At 47.0% G+C, this 23,232-nt stretch overlaps 1 protein-coding gene across 1 annotated transcript in view; it reads left to right on the forward strand.

The window, feature by feature from the left end:
• The window catches only part of TMTC3 (transmembrane O-mannosyltransferase targeting cadherins 3), a 1,032,559-nt gene that overhangs the window by 654,093 nt on the left and 355,234 nt on the right, over positions 1–23,232 (forward strand). The window contains exon 9 of the mRNA XM_069629335.1: positions 12,106–12,226. Coding sequence (XP_069485436.1) covers positions 12,106–12,226 — 121 coding nt within the window. The remainder of the gene's footprint in view (positions 1–12,105; positions 12,227–23,232) is intronic.

The following is a 23,232-nucleotide window of genomic DNA, read 5'->3' on the forward strand; positions in this document are numbered from 1 at the left end:
CATATTTCGGTTCACAGAACTGCATGTGCGGTCTAGTCTTTTGGGTGTGGTTCAGCCCAGAGGCACTTGGGATACCCAGAGACTATTTAAGCCACACCCAGGCTGAGAAACCTGATTTGCGTTTTCTGCACCTGCAGCGTGACACTCACCGTGTTCGGATCGGTCTCCAGTAGGCCTGCATCTTTCTTCTGTGCTCAGCTCCTGCAAGAACAAGAACACCGTTAGGAACAGCCTTACCTTGCGGCGCTTCTGCCCATCAGTCATCGCTCCTTCTGTTCTGCGGGCATCTTCGGTGGTATCATTCCCATCCCGGCACGCCGCTTCCAAAGAAAAGGGAAAAGAACAGAAAAAAAGGAATTAGTAAGCATTCTGCAAATCTTTGCTTATTTTTAAATACTGTACGAGCTTCAAACGCTGAATCCCAGCCGCTCTGGGGGAACTCTGTCCCCGGAACTTCTCATCCATCTGCAAGAGGGAAAAGACACTCCAGGTTAGCGTGGAAACATCTAGAGGCGCCGCATACCGCGCTTACCCACCGCATTTGTTCTTCATAACAGGCATCCACTCTGAAAACGTTGTGGCACCCAAAAGACATAGAAAAATAACTTGGTTCAATGCAAATACGAAAGGGGTGCATCACGCATCCCGCTCTCACTCACCTTCAGTGCTACTCATTTCAGCAGCATGCCGCCATCCCAGGACGCCGGCCATCATCTAAGGAAGGAAAGGAACAAAGTTAAAGAACTGTTCAAAAGACTCATTATACTTACCTGTCGGATTCTTGCCAGTGAAGTAACTAGGCAGCAACGAGCCCGCATCAATCAACGCACCCCTGCCTCCAGGAGGCCTCAGACTTGCTAGAATTGGTGCCTACTTTGGATGGAGAGGCCAGGGAGGAGTAAGAGTCCCCCATAGTTGAGGTTGAGATAGCGAGAACGTTGAGCCATGCAGATTAAGAGCCCCGGACAGCGATGGGTTCCCTGTGGAATGCTACAGGAAATTCGAGGATATTCTGGTCCCTCAGTTAAAATGGATCTATGATAATGGACTTCAGAAGGGGAAACTCCCAGAGACCATGAGGGAGGCTGTCATCGCAGTCCTCCTTAAAGGTAAAGATCTGACACAGTGCACCTGATATAGACAGATATGACTGTTAAATGTCGATGCAAAGATCCTGGGAAAAGTGCTGGCTTCTATGTTGGCTAAGGTGGCTCCTGGATTGGTGCATTGGGATCAATGCCGGTTCGTAGGGGGACGGGGGACGAATATGAATAGGAACCAATTGCACCATGTCCTGGACCTGGTCAAGGATTCGCAGAGGGAGATGGCGCTGGTGTCGTTGAATGCAGTCAAAGCGTTTTTTTCGCTGGAGTGGCCATGTGTGTTCAGGGTGTTGGAGGGTTATGGCTTTGGGACTGGGTTCCTGAGGTGGCTCTGGCAGTTGTATAATAGCCCGAGAGCCAGAGTTAGGACAGGCAAGCAGATATCGAAGGGGTGGTCGCTGGAGCAGGGAATGTGACAAAGCTGCCCGGTTTCCTGATTCTATTCTCCCTGGCAATTGAGCCCTTGGTGAGGTATTTCCGTGTATATATTCCGGAACCGGGGATCGGAGTGGGCAGGTTACGGTGCAGCATCTCACTGTACGCCAATGATATTCTGCTGTATGTAGACAACCTTTCGGAGAACATTCCAGTGATCCTGGAGTGTTGGACAACTTTCTTAGGTTATCAGACTATCAAACAGGGCGAAATAGTTATTGGTCCCATTAGCAGGCCTCCGTGCTAAGGCAGACTCGACCCTCCCAGATTGGTGACTTCGTTGGTATGAGGAGTCCTTAAAATATTTGGGATACAAATCTTCCATGACATGGAAGAGACACTTGTTTACAACACAGGGCGGGCACTTTGGGGGATTGGGGAGGCAGTGAAGTACTGGAAGAAGCTTTGACTGATGGGAAGAGTAGCGCTCTGTAAAATGGTGATCCTCCCTAGACCTTCTGTATTATTTTGTGAAAATTTGATACGCCAGTAAGGTGTTCTTCAAAATGCTGGACAAGGCACTAGGGGAACTGCTATGAAATAGGGAAGTCAGGTGGCGGTGAAGACACTGCGACGCAGCGGGAGGAAGGGGGGGGAGTTGAATATGCAAGACTTTGAATTATATTTCATGGCAGCAATGACGAGTCCACAGAGGCGGAAATCCAGGGATGGTTGGGGGCGGGGGGAATTAGCAAACACAGGCAAGAGATGGAACTATTGTGGGGCCCTATAGGAGGAAAGGGTGTCACAGATATCTTTGGGGTTGTCCGACCGGTATGGGGGGAAAACTCCTGGGTAGACTGAGGGTCAAGAGTTTGTATATTGGTAACCTGCCCATCAAATTCAATGCTGTCATCAGAGCGGCCCTGGGGGGCATTGGGCTGGAAATCCTGAGAAAGCTGAGGTGTACCACGCTAGGGGACCTCTTTGCAGGAGGCAAATTACAAATGTTTGATCCACTCATATGCAAGGGTGGTGATGCGACTGGCAGAATTGTAGGGGAGTATTCCTGAGGAACTGGAGACTAGTCAAGTGATGGAGGTGTTAATTAACCTGGAAGGAGGAAGCGGGAGGATCTCTTCATAGGTATCTTTCTTCCTCAAGTGACTCCTCACCCGAGAGAATAACATGTCCAACAAAATCCGACTCCCCAGCAAAATGGGAAGAGTTTCGGAGGGGCCCCACTCCCTTGAAATATCGGAAGAAAGACCATGTCCCGGTCACTCTGCATAAAGACGACAAGAAAAAGTCTAAGGCTAAACCCTGTGCACCCTCGAGTCCGGGACGCAAGCCTGCCGAACATCGAGAGCATTCAAAGCCTCGAAAGAGTGATAAGGTGTCGAGGACTTCGATGAGTCGAGAGTCCAGCCCTTTGAGCGTTTTGTCGAAGACATCTTTGACGAAAACAAAATCGGTTCCATCGACGCCGGAACCTTCGACACCCATATCGAAGCCATCAACGCCCAAGTTGAAGACTTCGACGCCTCAAGGACTAGTCCGAAGTCTTTTTCGAAGCCATTGAAGGCAACACAGGAGAAATCTTGCAAACCTCTACCACAAAAAGATTTCTTTAAATCGCTTTCCTCAATCTATGAAGAACATGAACCATCTGATGATGATCAAACAGCATTTGGTCTTCAATATGGCACTCCAGTGTACCAGATGAGTTTATTTCAGTGGGATCTATACTTAGAGCTGACAAGCTGCAAATAGCCAGTGGACTTTTGAAAAACCAGATCCTGCGGATCATGCTAACAGCTCATATAGACATCTGATGAGCAAGGTAATAGAATACTTGGGATGGAGTAGACCTGCTCCTCCTTTTCAACAGGATGACTTGACGGACACATTCGACCAAGGTCCACCGAGGCATCCCATTTTGCCCTTCCATATTGCTTTGCAAAAAAGGGTTACTACAAATTGGGAAACCTCATTTTCTATTTCTTTAGTTAATAAAAACGTTTCCAAGAAATATAGACGGTCAAGCAGTGACTGATTACTTGACCAAGTACCTGACTGCAGAAAGTTTGGTGATCCAAGCAGCCACTTCTACAAAACAATCTGCTTATCCTACCATTCCTACAGACAGGGATGATAAACGGGTGGATGCTTGGCTGCAGCAAGTATTTACTGCCGGTAGCATGGCCTTCAAATCGACAAATGCCACTTGTGCCTTATCCAAGTTTTCGTTCAGCAATGGCGGCTGACCACATCCCCCAAGGGGAAGAGAGAGAGGGCTTCCTCACTATCAAAGATGGTAAGGATACAATGTGTGAGTGCCTCCAGTCAGGTCTGGATACTGCATATAGTATTAGCAGATCCATGGCATCTAGCACTATGCTAAGCAATTTACACCGGATGTGCAATCTAGATTACTCAAAATGCCTTTTGACGGCTCAATGCTGTTTGGTAGCAAGGATGTTGAAAGTCTGGAAAAGCTGCAGACCTCAAAAACGGTGGCTAAATCTCTCTGCGCCGCTATTAGACAGCCTCAACATTCGTACTCTGGTATGTCATCTGGAAGGGTAAGTCATTTTGTTTCTACTCCTCAATTAAAAGAGGGAGAGGACAAGCCAGTCAGAGGATAAGGAAGATTCCCTTGTGGTGGATGAGGTAGAGGTGCTAAATCGGTCAAAGCAGCAGCAACTTTGCCCACAGCCACTGCTTCAGCCGCCTCAAAACCTCTGAAGCCTTGGTCCACAAGACCCCAGTGAGAGGCAGGCTCTCGCAGCATCTGAAAGAGTGGCAAGACATTACTTCAGATGCTTGGGCACTGGAAACCAAAGCCCTGGGTTCCTGTCTTCCTTTTCTAAAAGGCCCCAGGATCCTCCACCGGGGAAGAGCTCATTGAAAATTTCAGATCCGCTCCTTATACAGGAAACTTTGACCCTGCTAGAGAAAGGTGCAATCGAACCAGTACCTGCAGCAGAGAGGAACAAGGGTTGGTACTCCCTGTATTTTTTAGTCCCCAAAAAGGACAGAGGATTGAGATCCATCTTGGACTTCAGAAACCTGAACACGTTCCTCAGGAAGGACAAGTTCAAGATGGTTACCCTTTCTCGAATCCTTCATGCCCTCCAACTCCAAAACTGGATGGTGTCATTGGAACTTCAGGATGCTTAGTTTCATGTGCCTATCCATCACAAGTACAGAAAGTACCTGAGGTTCACAGTTGGCGGTTCTCATTTTCAGTTTAGAGTTCTGCCATTCGGGCTGACTTACGCCTTGAGGGTTTTCACCAAGTTGATGGCAGTGGTGCAGCAAGTCTCGGGCGAGGGGGGAGTCATGACGATTGGACTATTGGCTGATCAGGGCTCGTTCTCCAGACCAGACCCTGGAACATCTCATTTTTGAGGTTGCTCGGCCTCATGGCATCCTGCATTTTCCTGATGCCAGAGGCTCGCCTGAGAATGAAATATCTCCAATGGTCTCTCGGGACTTAATGGTCCCAATTCTCAGGCAGGATGTCAGACCTCCTTCAGGTTCTGAGCAGAGTCGCACAGGACCTTCTGTGGTGGTCCTGCGAGGACCACATTCTGAAGGGAGAACCCTTTTGGCAACCATGGCAGGAAGTAACAGTAGTGACGGACACCTCACTCACGGGGTGGGGAGCCCATACCAATGATCTGATAATCAGCGGCCGTTGGTCTCCATCGGCGTCCAAACTACATATCAATCTTTTGGAGCCGAGGGCAATCATACTAGGGATGAAGGCCTTCTGTCCTCTGTACAGGGAAAGAATGTCCTGATAATGACTGACAACACAGCGGCCATATACTACCTCAACAAGGGAGGAGGTGTAGGGGTCACTACCACTTTGCAGCAAGGCAATGCAGCTGTGGTACTGGGCAGTTCAAGAAGGAATCTCCCGATCGGCAGTTCATATAGCCGGAGAGGAGAACACAGTGGCCGACGCTCAGAGCAGACAGAGGACAGTCTCCCATGAGTGGGAACTAGCTCAGGAAGTCCTTTAAGACATCTTCACCCTTTGGGGAACCCCTCAAGTGGATCTGTTCGCAACTAGAAGTGTGAGCTATTCTGCTCCAGGGAATTTCCCCCAAAAGGAGTTCTAGGAGACCCGTGCGTGGTGGATTGGGAGTTTCCACTTTTGTATGTGTTTCCTCCAGTCCCCATCATTCCTCACGTGATCAGGAGGTTGAGAAAGTTTGGTAAATCCATGGTCTTAATGGCCCCGGATTGGGCCAGGAGGACATGGTACCCGGACCTTCTGCACATGTCCATCTGCCCTCCGATAGGTCTTCCACGGATAGAGGACCTTCTCTTGGGAGAGGAGGGTGGGGTTCTCCATCCAGAGGTCAAAACACTCAGCCTTCATGCATGGTTTCTGAGAGGCTGAGGTACAAGGATGATTTCAGCAGAAGGTCAGCAACAAAATCCTTATACCGCTGTCGTTGGAACAAGTTCAGCAGCTGGTGTAGGGATAAGAATGTGGATCCATTTCAGTGCGATACGCCCACAGTGTTATCTTTTCTACTTCATTTAGCAAATCTGGGGCTCCAGATAACAACAGTAAAAGGTTATCTGGCAGTGCTTTCGATTTTCAAGCACTCATCAGAGGAAACCTCATACTCACTATTGTGTTTCCTCCTACTCCCTTTTCAGGGCCCTGTTCCAGGGTTAAATCTTGTATTAAAATTCTTAACATGCATTCCTTTTGCACTTATGCATTCATGTCCATCGAGACTATTGACACTAAAAACTATTTTGCTACTCACAATCACATCTCCCCGCATGGTGAGCGTATTGCAAGCACTGTCTTGTAAACCTCCATATATGGTCTTCCATAAGGATGAGGTTATTCTTAAAGCAAGACCTTCTTTTCTACCAAAAATACTTTGACCTTCATTTGTCCCAAAAGATAGTTTTACCAACTTTCTATCTCCCTCCTTATACTGGAAAGGAGGAGGAGAAGTTACATAGACTGGACTCTAGGAGGTCTCTCAGTTTTTATATCTCGCAAATGTCTCAAATTTGCCAGAATTACCAATTATTCATCGGATATACAGGTCATAAATTGGGAATAGCTGTAACAAAACCGACTATATCCAGATGGATTATTCTGGCTATCCAAGAATGCTATAGACTGGCTGGTAAAGATCCCCCAGAGGGTCTAAGAGCTCACTCATCCAGGGGCATGGCTACGTCTTCCGCTTTTCAGAGAGGAGTACCTATTGGAGACATTACTCCCTGGGCACTTCTTCCACTCAAGAGGGAGCTTTCGGAAAGCTGTCTTGCACTCTGTCCATGATAAATGCTAAAGACTGATCTAAATTATTTTCCCACCTGCAAGACTATTACTGCTTTGGGAGGCTATCAAAGATGAAGAATACGTGGGAGGACACAATCCATTTGAAGAGAAAGTTTTACCCATGGTAACTTTCTTTAGATTGGATGTTCCTCCCACATATTCCTCATCGACCCTCCCAACCTACCCCGCTGCAGAATTTGTTTTTTACATTCTGCGCTCTCTCAGAAGTCTTCTAAGTCTAAAGAGGTGCTAGTAATTCCTCTAAACATGGAAAGAACTGAAGCAAACGAGCGCTTTGCGTGCTTACGTATACTGCGGATGACATCAACCATCGGACGGAGGCCTTCAAGGGACATAGTCATTGACGCTACCTCACAGCGCCCTCTGTCGAACATTTTTGCTAAAGCTGGAAGATAATATCAAAGAAGAGGAAAACATGGGAGGACTATCTAATCGAAAGAATGTCACCAGTGGTAAGTAACTTTTTCTTTCTACACAGCAACTTAAGTGATGGTGTTTTAACACTTTAAGGATGTTGTGAAACATTTCTTTTCCAAACAGTGATTCCTTAAGAGTATTAGAAATGTCTCTTTTACACAACACTCTGTGATGAATAATGAGTGTCTTTTACCAACAATGGTGTTTGAAAGGATGGCAAAAGTCTCTTCTACACAACACCATATAAAAGATGGTTTCCTTGTGTACTCTCCTGCCAGGTCTCTTTCTCCCAAAGACTCACTGCCTGATGCACTTTCGTCACCAGGTCTTCATATAACTGTCTTTGTCTCTTTCTCTTTAAGTATAACACAGTTGCACTTCTTCATTGTTTATGCTTAATGCGCTCCAGCTATTGCTTGTTCCAGCTTCCCCCATATAGGCATCTCATATATTGGAAATGTATTGAAGCTTTTAACTCCATTATTAGTGTTCATTGGTTTGTGGCAATACTTGTTCCAATCTTCCCCATACTGACATCTCCTATATGAAGAGTTGTAGACCTTGCTTTCCAATTGCTTCCTTAATGTTCACTTGCTTTTGACAACATTTACTCCATCTTTCCCCATATCCATATCTCATGTACGGAGACTTGAGTAAACTCTTTCTATATCATTTGGTTGATATTCAAAATGAGTTCCGATTTGTTTGTATGCCTGTCCAAATGCCCCGGGGCTCCCAATGCTTCTGGGAAGACTCACCAGTGTTTGCTGGCCTTCCTGACCCGTGGCATATGACTGTGGCGAAGTCCATGCTTCAGAAAAGAGTTTCCCACTCTGCAGCCCCTCTTGCGGTTCTCCCGCTGTCTTCTCCTGCATCCACCAGTGGAACTGTAGCTCTTCACGTTGTCCAACTCCCCAACAGTCTCTCCACAGCCACTGGCTCCTTGGTGGTTCACTTGCAGCACTCTGTGCTTCTCCCGGTCTCTCGCCTTGCCAGTATGAAGTGCCTGCCTCTTTCCATACAGCCCACTCTTGAGTATCTGCCTACAGTTCTCCTTCCCGCTCCACCCGCTCTGCATCACTCTTCTCCTTCACTTTCATACTGAACTTGAAAAGGCACACCATTTTTAATTGTTCCGCGCAGCTGATTTCTATTACTACTAGTCTGCCCATCTAGCTTGATGTTTCTTCTACACATAAACTCATTTCTTCTCTTCCTTGTCCCAGTACCGGAGGGTTTATGGGAGTTGATGTCCATATGAGTTTCAGACCTTTTAAAACTGAATTGCTTTGAATACTTGTTTGAATCAAAACCATTCGAAACAGGACGTGTTAAAAAAAAAAATCATGCGTAATGGTATTTTGTTTGCGACCTTTTCTTAAGATAAAACCATCAGAGACAAAATATGTTAAATGTGAGTTGTGTTTCCGCTGTGCCAATATTATTCTGCATAGAGTGTTTTGCAGAAAGAGTTCTTTGGGTCCTACCATCAGAGGGACTTGTAAAGTGACAACATGCCATTAGGAATTTAGGAATCATAGGGTCTTGCTCATTATTAAGAGAATAATATAGGGTCCCTGCTGATGGGGTCATCACATCTCCCAGCAGTCATCTCTTACCATGTGATCCACCCTCATAATACCACCCCCAGGGTCATGATTAGTTAGTGGCTGCCTTTCCCAGGCCACATGGGAGGAGATCAGTGATGACTCCACAGGATTCATCACAACACCCAGTGGGAAAGAGGAGAAATTAAGCAAGGGCTCGACCAAGGGACATTCTGGTGAAAGTACATGACTAAAGAGATGAAGTGAAAGTGATGGTGGCAGTCAGAATGAGAGGAGAGATCAGCTTTAGAGGAAGTAAACCTTTTTTTTTATACAATATATCGCAAGCAACACTGGCTGAAAGGAGCACTTTCAGAACTGTGATGGAAGAACTAGTCAGACGAAAGTGAAAGTATCGGTGGCTGTACCCCACCAACATACATGTGCAAATAGGTAATGAAGAAGGAAGAATCTCATCGATGGAAGAGAGAGCAAGATACCTAGGGATGCACAGAGATGGAGGAGGGAATAATCGTGATCAGTGGGCTTTCTGAAGAAAAAAGTCAGACAAAAGACTGGTGGTCGGCGAGAGGGAAAAAAACTAAAAGGAAAGCCAAACCTAAGGGTAGAGAGGGAAGAGGGCAAAGAGTCTGACTTGAGAATGCATGATAAAGACGGGTGCGGCAGGGAGGGGATTGCTCCAGATAGTGCTTATTTTTATACCGATTTGGGATGGGAAGGAAAGGGGCCTGGAGAAAGTTGGTAGATGATGGGGTCCTTGAGGAAAAGGAGGTGAGAAATGGGAGCTGTAGCCTAATGATGTTTGTAAGGGAGAGGATACGTTGGGCACCTGGATGAGCAAACTAGGGTATGCACAACATGGGGAGGCAGAAAGCAGGTCAGATGCAAGAGACAAGCAGACTAAAGCCCCACAAGTGCCCAGGCCCAGATGGGTTAACGGTGACACTCTACAAAACATTTGCTCACCTGCTGAGCCCTTTATGTAGCGGAAATATACAATGACTTTCGTGCCCATAGCCAAATCACACCATCGATGGAAATGACTCGTATCACCTTAATACCCAAACCGGGTAAATACCACCAACTGAGCTCCTCTTACAGCCCAATTGCTCTTATTAACATAGATGCAAACATATATACACACGATGATGCTAGCCACACGATTGGAAGACATACTTCCATTCTTGATATCGCCAGGTCAATTTGGGTTCATACAGGGTGGAAATGCCTTTGACAATATGTAAAATATCCTCCACATAATAGATAAAACTAGATCTAGAACAAAAGATCCAACACTTCTGTTACTTCATTTGCAACAATTGGGCCTTCAAGTTTAAGATCATGCATGCTATGGGGATGTATCCCCACTTTATGACGACGGTGCAGGCAAGCTATAGGAATCTTGATGCGAGGGTGAAAGTGAAAGGGGAGTTAACAAATACCTTTGCGATTCATAGAGTTACCAAGCAGGGATGTCCCTGATCGCTACTTCTCTTTGCAGTGGTACTGGACCATTTGCACAGAGGGATGAGAGAGCCTGGATGTGAAAGTGGTCAAAAGGGCTAACGCACAGCATAAAATATGCCTATTCATGGATGATGTGCTGTTAATGGTGCCAGACCCCGTACAATCAATAAAGGAAATAGTACAGGAAATTGAATTATTCTCTAAGGTGTCGGGCTTCAATGTAAATACCAGGAAATCTGAAATTCAAAGATACTAGGCATAGTTATGACACCAAGGCTACAATGACTATACAAAGGAAATTATCTGATCCTATTGGAACAAATCAAGCAAGACCTAAAAAGATGGAGAGGCTTTGTACACATCATGGTCAGGAAGGATAGCGACGGCGAAAATTAACAGTTTACCAAGACTCTTGCATTTGTTCCAGGTCCTTCTGATCTTTTTTTGTGGGGCAATGACCTCATGTGAGTATAGAAAAGTCATTGAAACGGGTGCTGATGCAGGTTGTTGGGAGTGAGAAGTCACAACATACTTGGCTAGCCTGCACTAGGTGCTTTGACTAGTACTTTTTTGTGACCAAGTGGGGGTGAGCACAATGAAATATTGCACAGAACCACTTACTGTAACAGCAGTTCCATGATACTGTGCTGCACTCTTTTTATGCCCATAATGGGAACTTATGGGGCCTATCTAAAGCAATGGCATACTGGACAATTGTCGGATATTTTCATGCATTCGATTTCATTGGGAGAAATCTCCATCAGTGAAACTTTCCATATATGTTATAGAGATGGTAAGTCCAAGAGTGTAGAACGTTCATGGTTTAAACAATTTTGTTATGCGGTTAAAATCCAAGAATCACAAAGCACTTTGATTTTGTTGATTTTCTCTTTTTTTTAGGTTGGGCTAGTCGGTCAAGGGTGTCAAACAGCTGTTCAGAGGTAGTCAAAATAACAAATAAAAATTGATAAATTAAGGGTATGAAGGAAACATACACAGGAAGGCAAAGGGGTTGGTGAAAAGGACATGTAGTCTGATCATGGTTGAAATATGGTGGTACAGTTCAAATGACAGATTGCATTTCATTGCAAAAGAGAGCCAAAGAAACACATTCTCACACAGCCACACAGACCAAAAGTAGTATGCAAGAGAATAGACCCACCCCCTGTTGTATAAGCTACAAAACCATTATATTAAAAAAGACAGTACAAGGGGGGCACGGATGAGGTGGTGTTCAAACACAGTTAGGATACATGCTGAGCAATGTTTCACAACACTGAGTAGTTGAAAGAAGTGGCAATCCAGAGTGGGGTTATTGTCTCTTGGAGGATGTGCCAAGTCAACCTAGATCTTATCAGAATACATGCTAAGTGGTATTAGACCATTTTCTTTTATTTTTTTTAGACCATTTAGTTTGGGGACAAGGGGAGTCACTCCACGTCTAGGTAATATTTAAAGGTGCGTAGGTAAGGCCAGGCAACCAGATATGACTATAGGATGGCACCCATGCCAGGAACATAAATGAAAGCTGTAGTATACAGAGCTACTTGGATGGTGTGCTTTGAGTTAAGCTAGGTATAATGCCAATGGGGATTTAAGCCAGGTGATGGCAAATCAGCCAAAGGAGGGGCTTGTCCACGCCCGCGAGGGGCACTGCCAAGCAAAAGGGTAAATAGCTAACGTACAAACTGGTGACAAATATAAATTACTGCTGTTGGGCAGAAATCTAGGTGGACCACATTTTACTTCATTGACACTAAAGGTTGCATTATCTGTTATGACCATTGTTAATATATTAACATTGCTTTCCATTATTTTCTTACAGCAGATTACGAAAAGTAGCCTGGGTTTGCTTGACTTTGGTGCTTTTCACTCATTCTTTAAAAACCCTGCTGAGAAATTGGGATTGGGAGTCCGAATACACATTATTTATGTCTGCTTTGAAGGTAACATTTGTAAACTGTTTTGTGCAAAACAAATTTATATGTATCAATATGATGTAAATAAAAAAGTTAATGCTCATCTTATCAGTTTTATTTTGATTTGTACATAAAATTGTTAAGAGAACAGATATATTTTTTTATCACCGGTCAAAGTTCTATTATCAGGAACAACTAATACGAAGTCCATGGGTATGGACCATTTTTGTATTTGTTTACTCACACTATTTAACTGTATGCTAGGTGAGGGTTAGACCTCTGAGTGTTTTCTGCATTCTCCCCTTTATCACGTTATTCCCCATGTTGGAGAAATTCCCACAGTGTTGAGAAAAGGTTTGTGAATCCTTAGGATTTTCGAATATTTCCCATATTGCACACCTAACCTGCTATTTTAATTCAAATGAAGTCCTACTTATAAAATAACTTGAGTACACAGAAACTTGATATTTTAACATATATATTTTATCCATTAATAATTGAACATTAAATATCCATCTGTGAAACATGTGAACTATTTGGTTTAGTACTTAAATACCTGGTGGCTCCCGCTTAACAGCAATGATTTCAACTAAGTGTTTCCTGTAACATGAACAGTCTCTAATGTCGGTTTAATGGAATTTTTACTCATTACTTTGTTTAGTGCAGCTTCAGTTTAGTGACATTTATGGGCTTCTTGCTTGGACAAATTGCTTGAGCTCTTGAAACAACGTTTTGATGGTAGTTTAGGTCAGGACTTTGACTAACCGATTCTAAAACACAAAATGTATCCATCTGCAGCCTTTCTTTTGAACATTTGCTTTCATGTTTGGGATCATTGAGTTGCCTGCCGCATGATGCATTTTAAGTTAAGTTTCAGCTCACAGATGGTTGACCTAATTATGCTCTTCGAGGGGATTGTGTCCTCCGACGTATTCCACAGCTAGGACAGATAATGACCAGAGCTGTGCTGCTTCGGAAAATCTTTCGGCGTAGGCATCCTGCATCGATACGTTGTCCCTCGAGGGCCTCCGTCGGGGGTTGACGTCACCGGATGTTATATATAGGACGCACAGCACCCGTAGCCTCAGTTCCATTTTTTCTGCAAACTTGTTTGCTTTGGAATCTTGGCGCGCTTGATTCTTCTACTTCGAAAGCGATGTCTTTGTCTTCTTCTACCCCGAAGTCGGGCTTTAAAAAATGTCGGGACTGTGGTTCGAAAATGTCCATCACAGACCTGCACAACGTCTGCCTTTGGGGCCTCAGCGAAAGCCAAGCCACCGACGACTGCGATGACTGCCAGTCCCTGACATTGAAGGCCTTGTGTTGGAGCGGAAGAAGAAATTAATGGTAGGTAGGGTGTCTAAGCCCCGTAAGTCGAAATCTGGTGGCTTTCGACCGGCGACTCAAGGGGCGACTCTCTGCGTCGGCGTAAGTCCAGAGGGTCTCGGTCTTGGAGTGGTTCTCGCCATTCCTCTGCCTCCTCAAGGCATTCTCGGAAGCGCCGTCACCGGTCGCCTTCCCCGTCCTCGTCAGAGGACTCTGCCAGACGGTGGTTGACTTGTCCCACCAAGTCTTCGTCATGGGCAGACTGGGATGCATTCCGCCAGCAGATGATGGCTATTTGCGAATCGCAAGGCACAGTTCTGGCTGCGCCTTTGAGAGAAGCCGGCAGGGAACGGGCCCGGTCTACCACTTGCACGCCTTCGGGCGGTCGCCGCGATCATCGGGAGCTGTCGAGGTCCTGACCAGACGAGGAAGACCGCTGTAGCCGTGCCAGATCCAGGTCCCGGTCCTCGATGCCATCGAGACCGTTGTAACCCGTGAAGCCTTTGAGTAAGGCGTTGACGCCATTGGCGCCGTGTCCATCAAAGGAGCCTCTCGGAGCTCCACCCTCAAGGAAGTTGTCGACGCCGTCGGTGCCTCGTTCGACGCTGATTCCCTCTGCGCCTTTTGTGGAGGATTTGCAGGAGGTGCCTCCTGATGTCCCTGATGACCTTTTGTCTGGTCACAGTCAGATGGAAGACCTCCGTCAGTCCTTGCATGATACCAGTGGTCTTGACACCTCTCCGGAGGTGGAGTTTGGCAGGCCTGAGCCTGGAACACATGCCGAATCCTCCCATAGGCATCTGGTTCAGGGTGATGAAATACTTGGGGTGATCTGCTCCACCTGTTGATTTTGATCCGGATGACCTGACGGACATCCTGGACCAAGGTCCACCCACTTACTCGGTGTTGCCATTTCACATGGCTTTGCAAAGAAGGGTGGCGGCGGCTTGGACTGTTCCGGAGAGTCTCCTGGCAGTTGGTAAGTCGCTTCCAAAAAAATACCGCCCAGCCAGTAGTGACCACGGCTACTTGTCGACGCACCCTACTCCGGAAAGTTTGGTGGTGCAGGCGGCTACTGCCCTGGCGAAGCAGGCTGCGTACCCCACCATCCCTCCTGATAGGGACGACAAGCGGTTTGATGGTTGGGCGAAGAAGGTATTTTCTTCTGGGGGTATGGCTTTAAAGGCAGCCAACTCCGTTTGTGCCCTGGCAAGATTCAATCACACTCTGTGGAATTGTGTATCTTTGGCGGCTGAGCATATTGCCGAAGGGGAAGAACAGGATGGTTTTCTAGCCCTCGTGCAAGATGGCAAGGATGCCATGTGTGAATCCGTTCAGTCGGGTCTGTACATGGCAGACTTTGTCAGCCGGTCCATGGCGGTGAGCCCGTGATACGCAGGTTTACGTGGTTGCGGAAGTCGGGGTTTGCTCCTGATGTGCAATCCCGGCTTCTCAACATGCTCTTTGATGGGGTCCATCTGTTTGGCAGCAAGGCTGACGAGAGCCTTGAGAGGTTGCAGACCTCAAAAGCAGCAGCTAAGTCTTTGAGCGCTGCAGTCTGTCAACCTCCGCCTTTTCGTCCTAGGGGACAGCAATGGAGGGGAGGTTCCTTTTGGTACTACTCTACCTTTGGTAGATCGAGAGGAGCTGCCAGTCAAAGGGGCCAACGTAGGAGTACCAGAGGTGGAAAGCAAGGTACTCGAGGTGCCAAAGCCGCTCGGGCAGTTGCCTCTTTGCCCTCAGGCACTGCCGCAGCCACGTCAGCTCAGTCATGAGGCCATGTCCAGTGTTTCGCCGGTTGGGGCAGAACCACTTGCGCAGCATCTTGGAGAATGGCGAGCCAATAACAGATGTGTGGGTTCTGGAGATCATAACCCATGGCTACTGTCTGCCCTTCCGGCAGAGGCCTCACGATAATCCACTGGGGAAGCTCTCTTTGAAGCATCCGGATCTGCTCCTTGCGCAGGAAATCCTATCCCTACTGGAGAAAGGCGCCATAGAACTGGTACCTGTAGCAGAGAGGAACAAGGGATGGTATATCCCTTTTTTTTTTTATCCTGAAAAAAGACGGGGGATTGAGACCCATCATGGACTTGAGTTGGCTGAACAAGCTCCTCAGGAAGGACAAGTTGAAGATGGTAACTGTTTCTCAAGTCCTCCAGGCCATTCAACTTCATGATTGGTTGGTGTCTCTAGACCTCAAGGATGCATACTTTCATGTGCCGATTCATCCCAAGCACAGAAAGTACCGGAGGTTCGCGGTTGGCGACTCGCATGTTCAGTTTCGGGTCCTGCCGTTCGGATTGACCTCCGCCCGAGGGTCTTCACCATGCTGATGGTGGTGGTGGCAACGGATCTCAGGAAAAGGGGGATTCACGCCTACCCCTACCTGGACGATTGGTTGATCAGGGCGCGCTCTCCCGAGCAAATTCTAGATCTGTCCGTCAACTGCCACTCAGTTCACAAGCTGGGCTTCTCCCTCAATTTAAAGAAGTCCCATTTGACACCTACCCAGCGGCTCCAATACATTGGAGCAGTGCTCAACACATCCCTGGGCTGTGTTCGCCTGCCCAGGTGAGGGCTCATCACATTCTGCAGATGGACAAATTTCAACGTGCCCAGAGTCTCGTGGCGTTCCAGTTCTTGAGGTTGCTCGGCCTCATGGCATTCTGCATTTTCCTGGTGCCAGAGGCCAGGCTGCGGATGAGATCTCTGCAGTGGGCTCTCAAGATGCAGTGGTCGCAGTTCTCCGGCAGGATGTCGGATCCCGTTCAGATTCCACCCTCGGTCGCCCAGTATCTTCTGTGGTGGACCATCGAAGGCAATCTGATGAAGGGAGCTCCATTTTGGCAACCGTGGCCGGAGGCGCGATCGTGACGGACGCATCCCTCACGGGTTGGGGAGCTCATGCCAACGAGTTGACAGCCCGCGGCCGTTGGTCTCCGTCGGAGTCCAGACTCCACATCAATCTGTTAGAGCTGCAGTCTGTCAGGCTAGCCCTGAAGGCTTTTCTGCCGTCTGTGCGGGGGAAGAATGTCCTGATTATGATGGACAATACCGTGGCCTCAACAAAAAAGGGGGGAGGGGCAGGGTCACTCCCGTTGTGCAGGGAGGCGATGCAGCTCTGGTTCTGGGCCATCCAGCAGAAAATTTTGATCTCAGCAGTTCATCTGGCCGGAGACGAAAACGTGGCGGCGGACGCTCTGAGCAGGCAGAGCACGGTCTCTCACGAGAGGGACCTGGCTCCGGAGGTTCTGTTGGAGATCTTTGCCTTTTGGGGAACCCCACAAGTGGATCTCTTCGCCACCAGTGTCAACCGGAAGTGCAAAAGATTCTGCTCGCGGGTATTTCCTCCAAGAGGAGCCTTTGGGGACGCGTTCGTAGTGGAGTGTTCCCTCCCACTGCTGTATGCGTTTCCTCCAGTCCCCGTCATTCCGCAAGTGTTGCAGAGGTTATGGAGGGTTGGTTCCCGGATGATCCTCATTGCTCCAGCATGGGCCAGGAGAGCGTGGTACCCGTACCTTCTAGACATGGCCTTCTTCCCTCCACGCCGTCTTCCCTACTGAGACGATCTGCTCTCACAGGAGGGGTGTCGGGTACTCCATCCAGAGGTCAAGTCTCTCAGCCTTCATGCTTGGTATCTGAAAGGTTGAGGTATAAGGATTGGGACCTCCTCAAAGACGTGATGGAGGTGTTGCTTTCGGCCAGGAGGCCTGCAACGAAATCCTTGTACCGTTGCCGTTGGAGAAAGTTCTGTGACTGGTGCAGGGTACAGATGTGGATCCTTTCCAATGTTCCATTCCTTTGGTTTTGTGTTTTTTGCTTTCCTTAGCCCACAGAGGCCTGCAAGTGGGTACCATTCAGGGTTACCTGGCGGTGCTGTCTATATTTAAACACTCCGTCTGAGGAATGTTCTTTTTTTTTAAGATTCCTTTGATTTCTCAGTTTCTGAAAGGGCTAACTAATGTGTTTCCACCGTTGCCTTTCCAGGTGCCGGGATGGGATTTGAATCTGGTTTTAAAGTTCCTAATGAGAGATCCGTTTGAGCCCTTACATTCTTGTCTGTTGCAACTGTTATCCTTTAAAACTGTATTTTTAGTTGTGGTTACTTCCGCACGCAGAATGAGTGAGTTGCAGGCACTTTCCGCCAAGCCACCCTTCACTGTGTTCCATAAGGACAGGGTTGTCCTTAAGGTGCGGCCGCCTTTTCTCCCGAAGGTTGTGTCGGGATTCCATTTGAGCCAGAAGGTAATTCTTCTGGCCTTTTATCCTGCTCCACATCCTGGCAAGAAAGAGGAGAGGCTCCATAGGTTGGATCCTAGGAGAGCTTTGAGTTTGATATCCCGGTTCAGAGTGGACGATCAGCTCTTTATTGGTTATGCTGGAAGGCGTTTAGGTCAGGCTGTTTCCAAGCAGACCTTGTCCAGATGGATCATTTGGACGATCTCTAAGTGTTACTGTTTGGCGGGAAAGGACCCTCCAGTAGGCTTACGGGCTCACTCTACTAGTGGAGTGGCTGCCTCCACGGCTCTACAGAGGGGTGTTCTGATTTGCAATATTCACGAAGCAGCGACATGGGCCTCTGTCCATACTTTTGTGAGACACTATTCCTTGGACTCCATCCATTGGCAGGATTTGGTCTTTGGTAAGGCAGTCCTCTATTCAACAATTTGATTGGGCATTCTAAAATTCTAAATTTGTAAATTCTTTTCCCACCTCCATACGTTGTTACTGGTTTGGGAGTTTGTCATAGATGGGTAATAAGTCGGAGGACACATACCCTCGAAGAACAAGTTACTTACCTTATCTGGTAACGTTCTTTCGATGGGATGCTCCGCTGACGTGTTCCACATCGAACCCTCCAAGCCTGCCCCTCTGCAGAATTTCTCATGTGATTGCAGCTTACGTTTTCACAAGGCTTTCTGCAGTCATACTGGCGGGAGATTGGTGCCACACGTTCTGGGAAAAAACTACAACTGAGGCTACGGGCACCGTGCGTCCTATATATAACATGCGGTCATGTCGACCCTCAACGGAGGCCCTCGAGGGACAACGTACCGACGCAGGACGCCTATGCCGAATGATTTTCGGAAGCAGCACAGCTGTGGTCATTACCTGTCATAGATGGGGAATACGTTGGAGGAACATCCCATCGAAAGAACGTTACAAGATCAGGTAAATAACTTGTTCTTCTCTAGAATCATGTGGTAGAATCCATGGTTGTCAATGATATCAAATGTCTAGGTTCTGTTTCAGAACATTAGCACCAAACCTCAGTCTCAACACCATGCATACTTGGAGGGATGAGATTCTTGTGGACTAAGGTAGTGCTTAAGTTTCTCCAAAAGTAAAATTTCTCAATGGGGTCCAAAACATTCTACATTTGTCTTATCTGTCCAGATATCATAGTTCCAGAGGTTGTGTGGATAACCAATGTGCTCTTAGGCAATGTTTAAATGTATGGCTGGCAAGCAGTTATTTGCAAGTTGAAAATAATCTGTTGCCAGGTACTTGCCAGTTTTAGGCACTTGATCGCCACAATTCCAAACTCCATATGCCGTCAGGCTTGGTATGGAAGTGGGGTGCTACTGTGTGTCTTACTTCAGTTGCTGCTGATGTATGCGGAAGTGTCAAACCTTGATTTTGGAAATGCCTTTCTTCTTACCAGTATCATCCAGACCCTTACCGTGCCATCCTAAATAAACTGCCAGTATTGGACTTAGCTCATTGATTCTACACCTTCTCAGGGTTTTAGTCAAACAAATTCTGCACATAGGTTTGGTATTCTACACATTGAGATATGCTCAAAAAGGCTGCTAAACTGCTTATCCCCCTGATCAAATAAAAATAAATGTCATGTTAAGCTGCAATTTCCCAAGCATATGTTAATTGCTTTGACAAAAGCATTTTAGAAAGCTTAAAGTGCTGTTCCTGCACCAGCATCCTGCTTAATTTCCAGTTCCACATTGCTCCTGGAGCCAAGCACATCAGTTTGCCTTCTCTTGCAGACCTTATGTAAAGCAATCACACATGGACCTACATTTAGAAGACTGACATTGATTGGTCTACTGCATCACAATGTTGTTCCCAGATTGGATTGCGGTGTGAGGACATTATGCAGTGTGTGCATCTTCAAATGCAAAGAGGGATTTCCAGTGAGGTAGATGAAGGGCAGCAGCTGTTAAATACCCTTTTGAGTCAGCGGTGGAGTTTCTTGGCTTTACTCAACGGGACCCCTTGAAGATGGACCCCCTTTTACAAGGAATCATCTCTGGGATGTCGAGGCCAAGAGAAAAGGAGTGAACCAGACCGTGTCGGAAAGGCAGCACTTTCCGTCTTCGCGGTGGACTACGTTGGTGGGTCGTTACTCCGACTGTGAATGCCCCATGAAGGTGAAACTTGCTATGGACTCCGAAAAGGCCTGGCTGAAGATAACGCATGTGCAGACCTTGGATGCCTTTTGGTTATGATAGGTGCAGTAGCAGAAGTGGGTTTCAGGATTTTGCTGTTTAGCGACTTTTGGTTCTTCGGTGCTGCAGTCGCAGCACGGACCTCTGGATGGCTTCTGGTGACCTGGACTCGAACACTGGACTGGAATACGGACCCTCACCAAAGCTTGGCATTTGGGACGTCTTCTTCAGTGTTTGGTGGTGGGAAACTTACTGGTGGACCTTCCTCTGCACACAGCGTACTGGGATATTCTTCGGCAGAACAAAGTGGTCAGATGTCATGTTACGAATGTCAGTAGAATGATTCTTTGATCAGGTAGAACTTTTGCAGGTCTTGGTGTCATGCAGCACAATGCCAGGGCACCCCCTCTTCTGGCCAATGCGTAGCAATCTGGCTTTCAGCGGTCACAAACACCCCTCCAGACCCCGGGCGTCACAACTGGACTTCTTCAGATCGAGACGTCCTAGCACTCCTGTTATGGATTCACAAAGACCCCTTCTCCGGATGGCAGGTACCCAGGACTGGCTTCCGGGGTACTTATGATGAAGAGCAGCAGGTGCATGGTAGTCCCTTGTGGCTCAGGAAGAGGTCTCCTAACCAGGTCTTCTCTGGATTCTGTCCCTGGGTCAGCTCAGCAGTCTTTGGATTCCTTGAAGAAATGCAGCTGCAGACTCCTTCCTCTGACTGGACCCAGGATTCAAACTTAAGGTTTCAGCTTCAGAACAAATTGTTGAGTGAGGGGTCTCTAGTTATACACATGAGTTTATGGCCCTTGGAACATGCTTCTGTTAAGGGATGGGATTACACCAGAATAATTCTTAGTCCAAATAACCGGACAAACTCAAGAAGATGGCAAGTTACTGTTTTATTAACAATTATCTAAAACGTGGCGGTTACAACGTAAATGAACGGACGTACGCTCAGTCTCTCAATGATTTCCACAAAAAATACAATTTATATACTTCATTATGCGTCAGTAATGTCATACTACGTGGCAATCGTGAAAAACATATCGAGGGTCAGGATGGGTTAAGGTAAACATCTAGATTTACAATCCTATAAAAGCTTGGGATTGTTATTGGTTGTCCTTTATCAAGTGGACAACTTATGCCTACCTCTTAAAACAAGTAATTTCAGAAAAATGAGTTATACCGTGTTTCACTGGTCTTCTGAGCTATAATTTCCTTCATTATACGGACTAATACAATTGGTTTGGCATGCTTGTGCCATGTCTGAAACATTTGGTTCATTTAGCAGCACGTAAGCTAAGACCCAGTTGCAGAGAGATAGGACATGAAGCTACCTCACCACCCAATTAGCCCAGCATCTCTCATCACCCATACTTCTGCCATGAAATTTTCTTTGTACTTGGCCTTGCAGCGTATCCTCGTCCTGGGAATGCACAGGAGTGAGACACTCAGTATTGTCTGGAACTCTAAGTTTGAACTCTATTTCCATCCTTGATTCAAGTGATAAGAGACCACGATTTCTTTCATTCATTCTGCAGCTTTAAAGTGCTTTACACAAATTAAAACTTGCCATCCTTTTTGTTCTTTCTTGCACCTTACGTGAGAGGATTCGTACTCTGCATACTTGTTCTTCAGAGTGGATGGCTGACCTTGGTTCCTAGGATCTTGACTTCAGGCCAGACAGCAGCCTCGCCACGCAGCTTCATCAACTCGGTATTCTACTGCGACACAGTTAATTCCCCTTTCATGGTTTATGGCTTATTTATTTCATGATACCAATGTCCAGTTTATATACAGTGGCGGCTTTGCCAGCGTTCTATTCACTACTTGTAGCGATCTTATACGATTACTTGTTCCACCTTGCGTTTCAGCATCTGTACATTCTTCATGCTTCTGATTTCTGAAGAGCTTTTCTACTGTGTACTTTTCTTCTTTTGCTTTTAAGTTCACTTAACCCTTTACTTTATTTCTTCTCTAGGATCCATACACTGTCTCTATTCGATATCTCGAAACGTTGTGCACACTTTTATATGACGTCATCCGTTCATATTCTTAGCTCTTTCTCATATTCCTTCAGGGAATTCTTCCTGCAGGCTGTCATCAACTCGAGGGTATGTTCGATAGGGTTGTCTTAATGGATACCTCCTTCCAATTACTCGCTGCAGTATTGGTACGATAGCTGGTGTCAGACAAGGCACTGTCTCATGTCTCCAACACAGGAGATGTAGGGGGTGGGGGAATCACCTGCGGATGTATACACCTGTACCGCTGCACACAATTGTTCCCCATTCACTCATGCTGAGCCAGGCTCAGTCAGCCAATCCTACACAAGTGTATTGATGCAGGCAGGTGCTGATCAGGCTCACAGGCATTCAGGCCATTCACCCATTCCAGACACCCATAACACAGAATGTGGATTGGAGTAAGCACCCAGCCTGTCACAACACACTACATTCACTCCAGTTTGAGTCAGCGCTGGCCCAGGCATTGTGTATCGCAGCCAAAACCGGACACCCACAACACACAGCTCCTGGGAAGACTCCAGCCAGTCTGACAGGAGGCAGCCCCAAAGCCGTATATGGTCTTTCCACCCAACAGTCAGTCAGAGAAAGGGACAGAGTCGGGGCTTCCCAGGACTTGGAGAACCAACGTGTAAAGGCAATAGAAACCAAGAGGCTACAGTGGCGATCTTGCCTTTGTTCAGGAATTTATTGATTACTACGGCAGGTCCTGGGTGTCCCACAAATGGAGGACACTCAGAGCCACTGTCAAGTCAGCATGTTGCTGCCACCGGCCCATATCCTGCTCTGTGGGGCAACACACATGTGCCCATAAACGCATGCAAGGGGTACAAGGCTGTACCCCCACCCATGGGTGCCATAAGTGTATTCAATGGGTGGTGTTCACCAAAAGGACAAATGAAGAGCTGCACTGCCAGAGGTCCAGGCTGGACCTCAGAGACAGAAAACATACACAGAGAAGTGGTAGGACCAAGTCTGTGAGGCCTTTTCCCTCCAAAAGGCATTTCCAGCATCACATGTAAGATAAAGGGAGTCACTATCTCCAACTAGGTCGATCCAGTGCTCTGCATAATTTTCTCGGTCTGATGAAGTTAAGGTGTCTGAGGGAGGGAAGGGGCGGGCTCTATAGGCAGGTCTATTCTTACCATGCATGGTTTATTTGGATCGTGTGTTTGGGCATGCCTGTGTTTTTTGTAGTGGGAGGAGCTGTACCTGCCCTTATCAAGACCATCATCCCGGCACTGTTCGGGAGTGCCTTTGCGCAGCA

Source organism: Ambystoma mexicanum, chromosome 12 (assembly GCF_040938575.1).
Source record: "Ambystoma mexicanum isolate Mex_15411 chromosome 12, UKY_AmexF1_1, whole genome shotgun sequence".
Taxonomy (NCBI): domain Eukaryota; kingdom Metazoa; phylum Chordata; class Amphibia; order Caudata; family Ambystomatidae; genus Ambystoma; species Ambystoma mexicanum.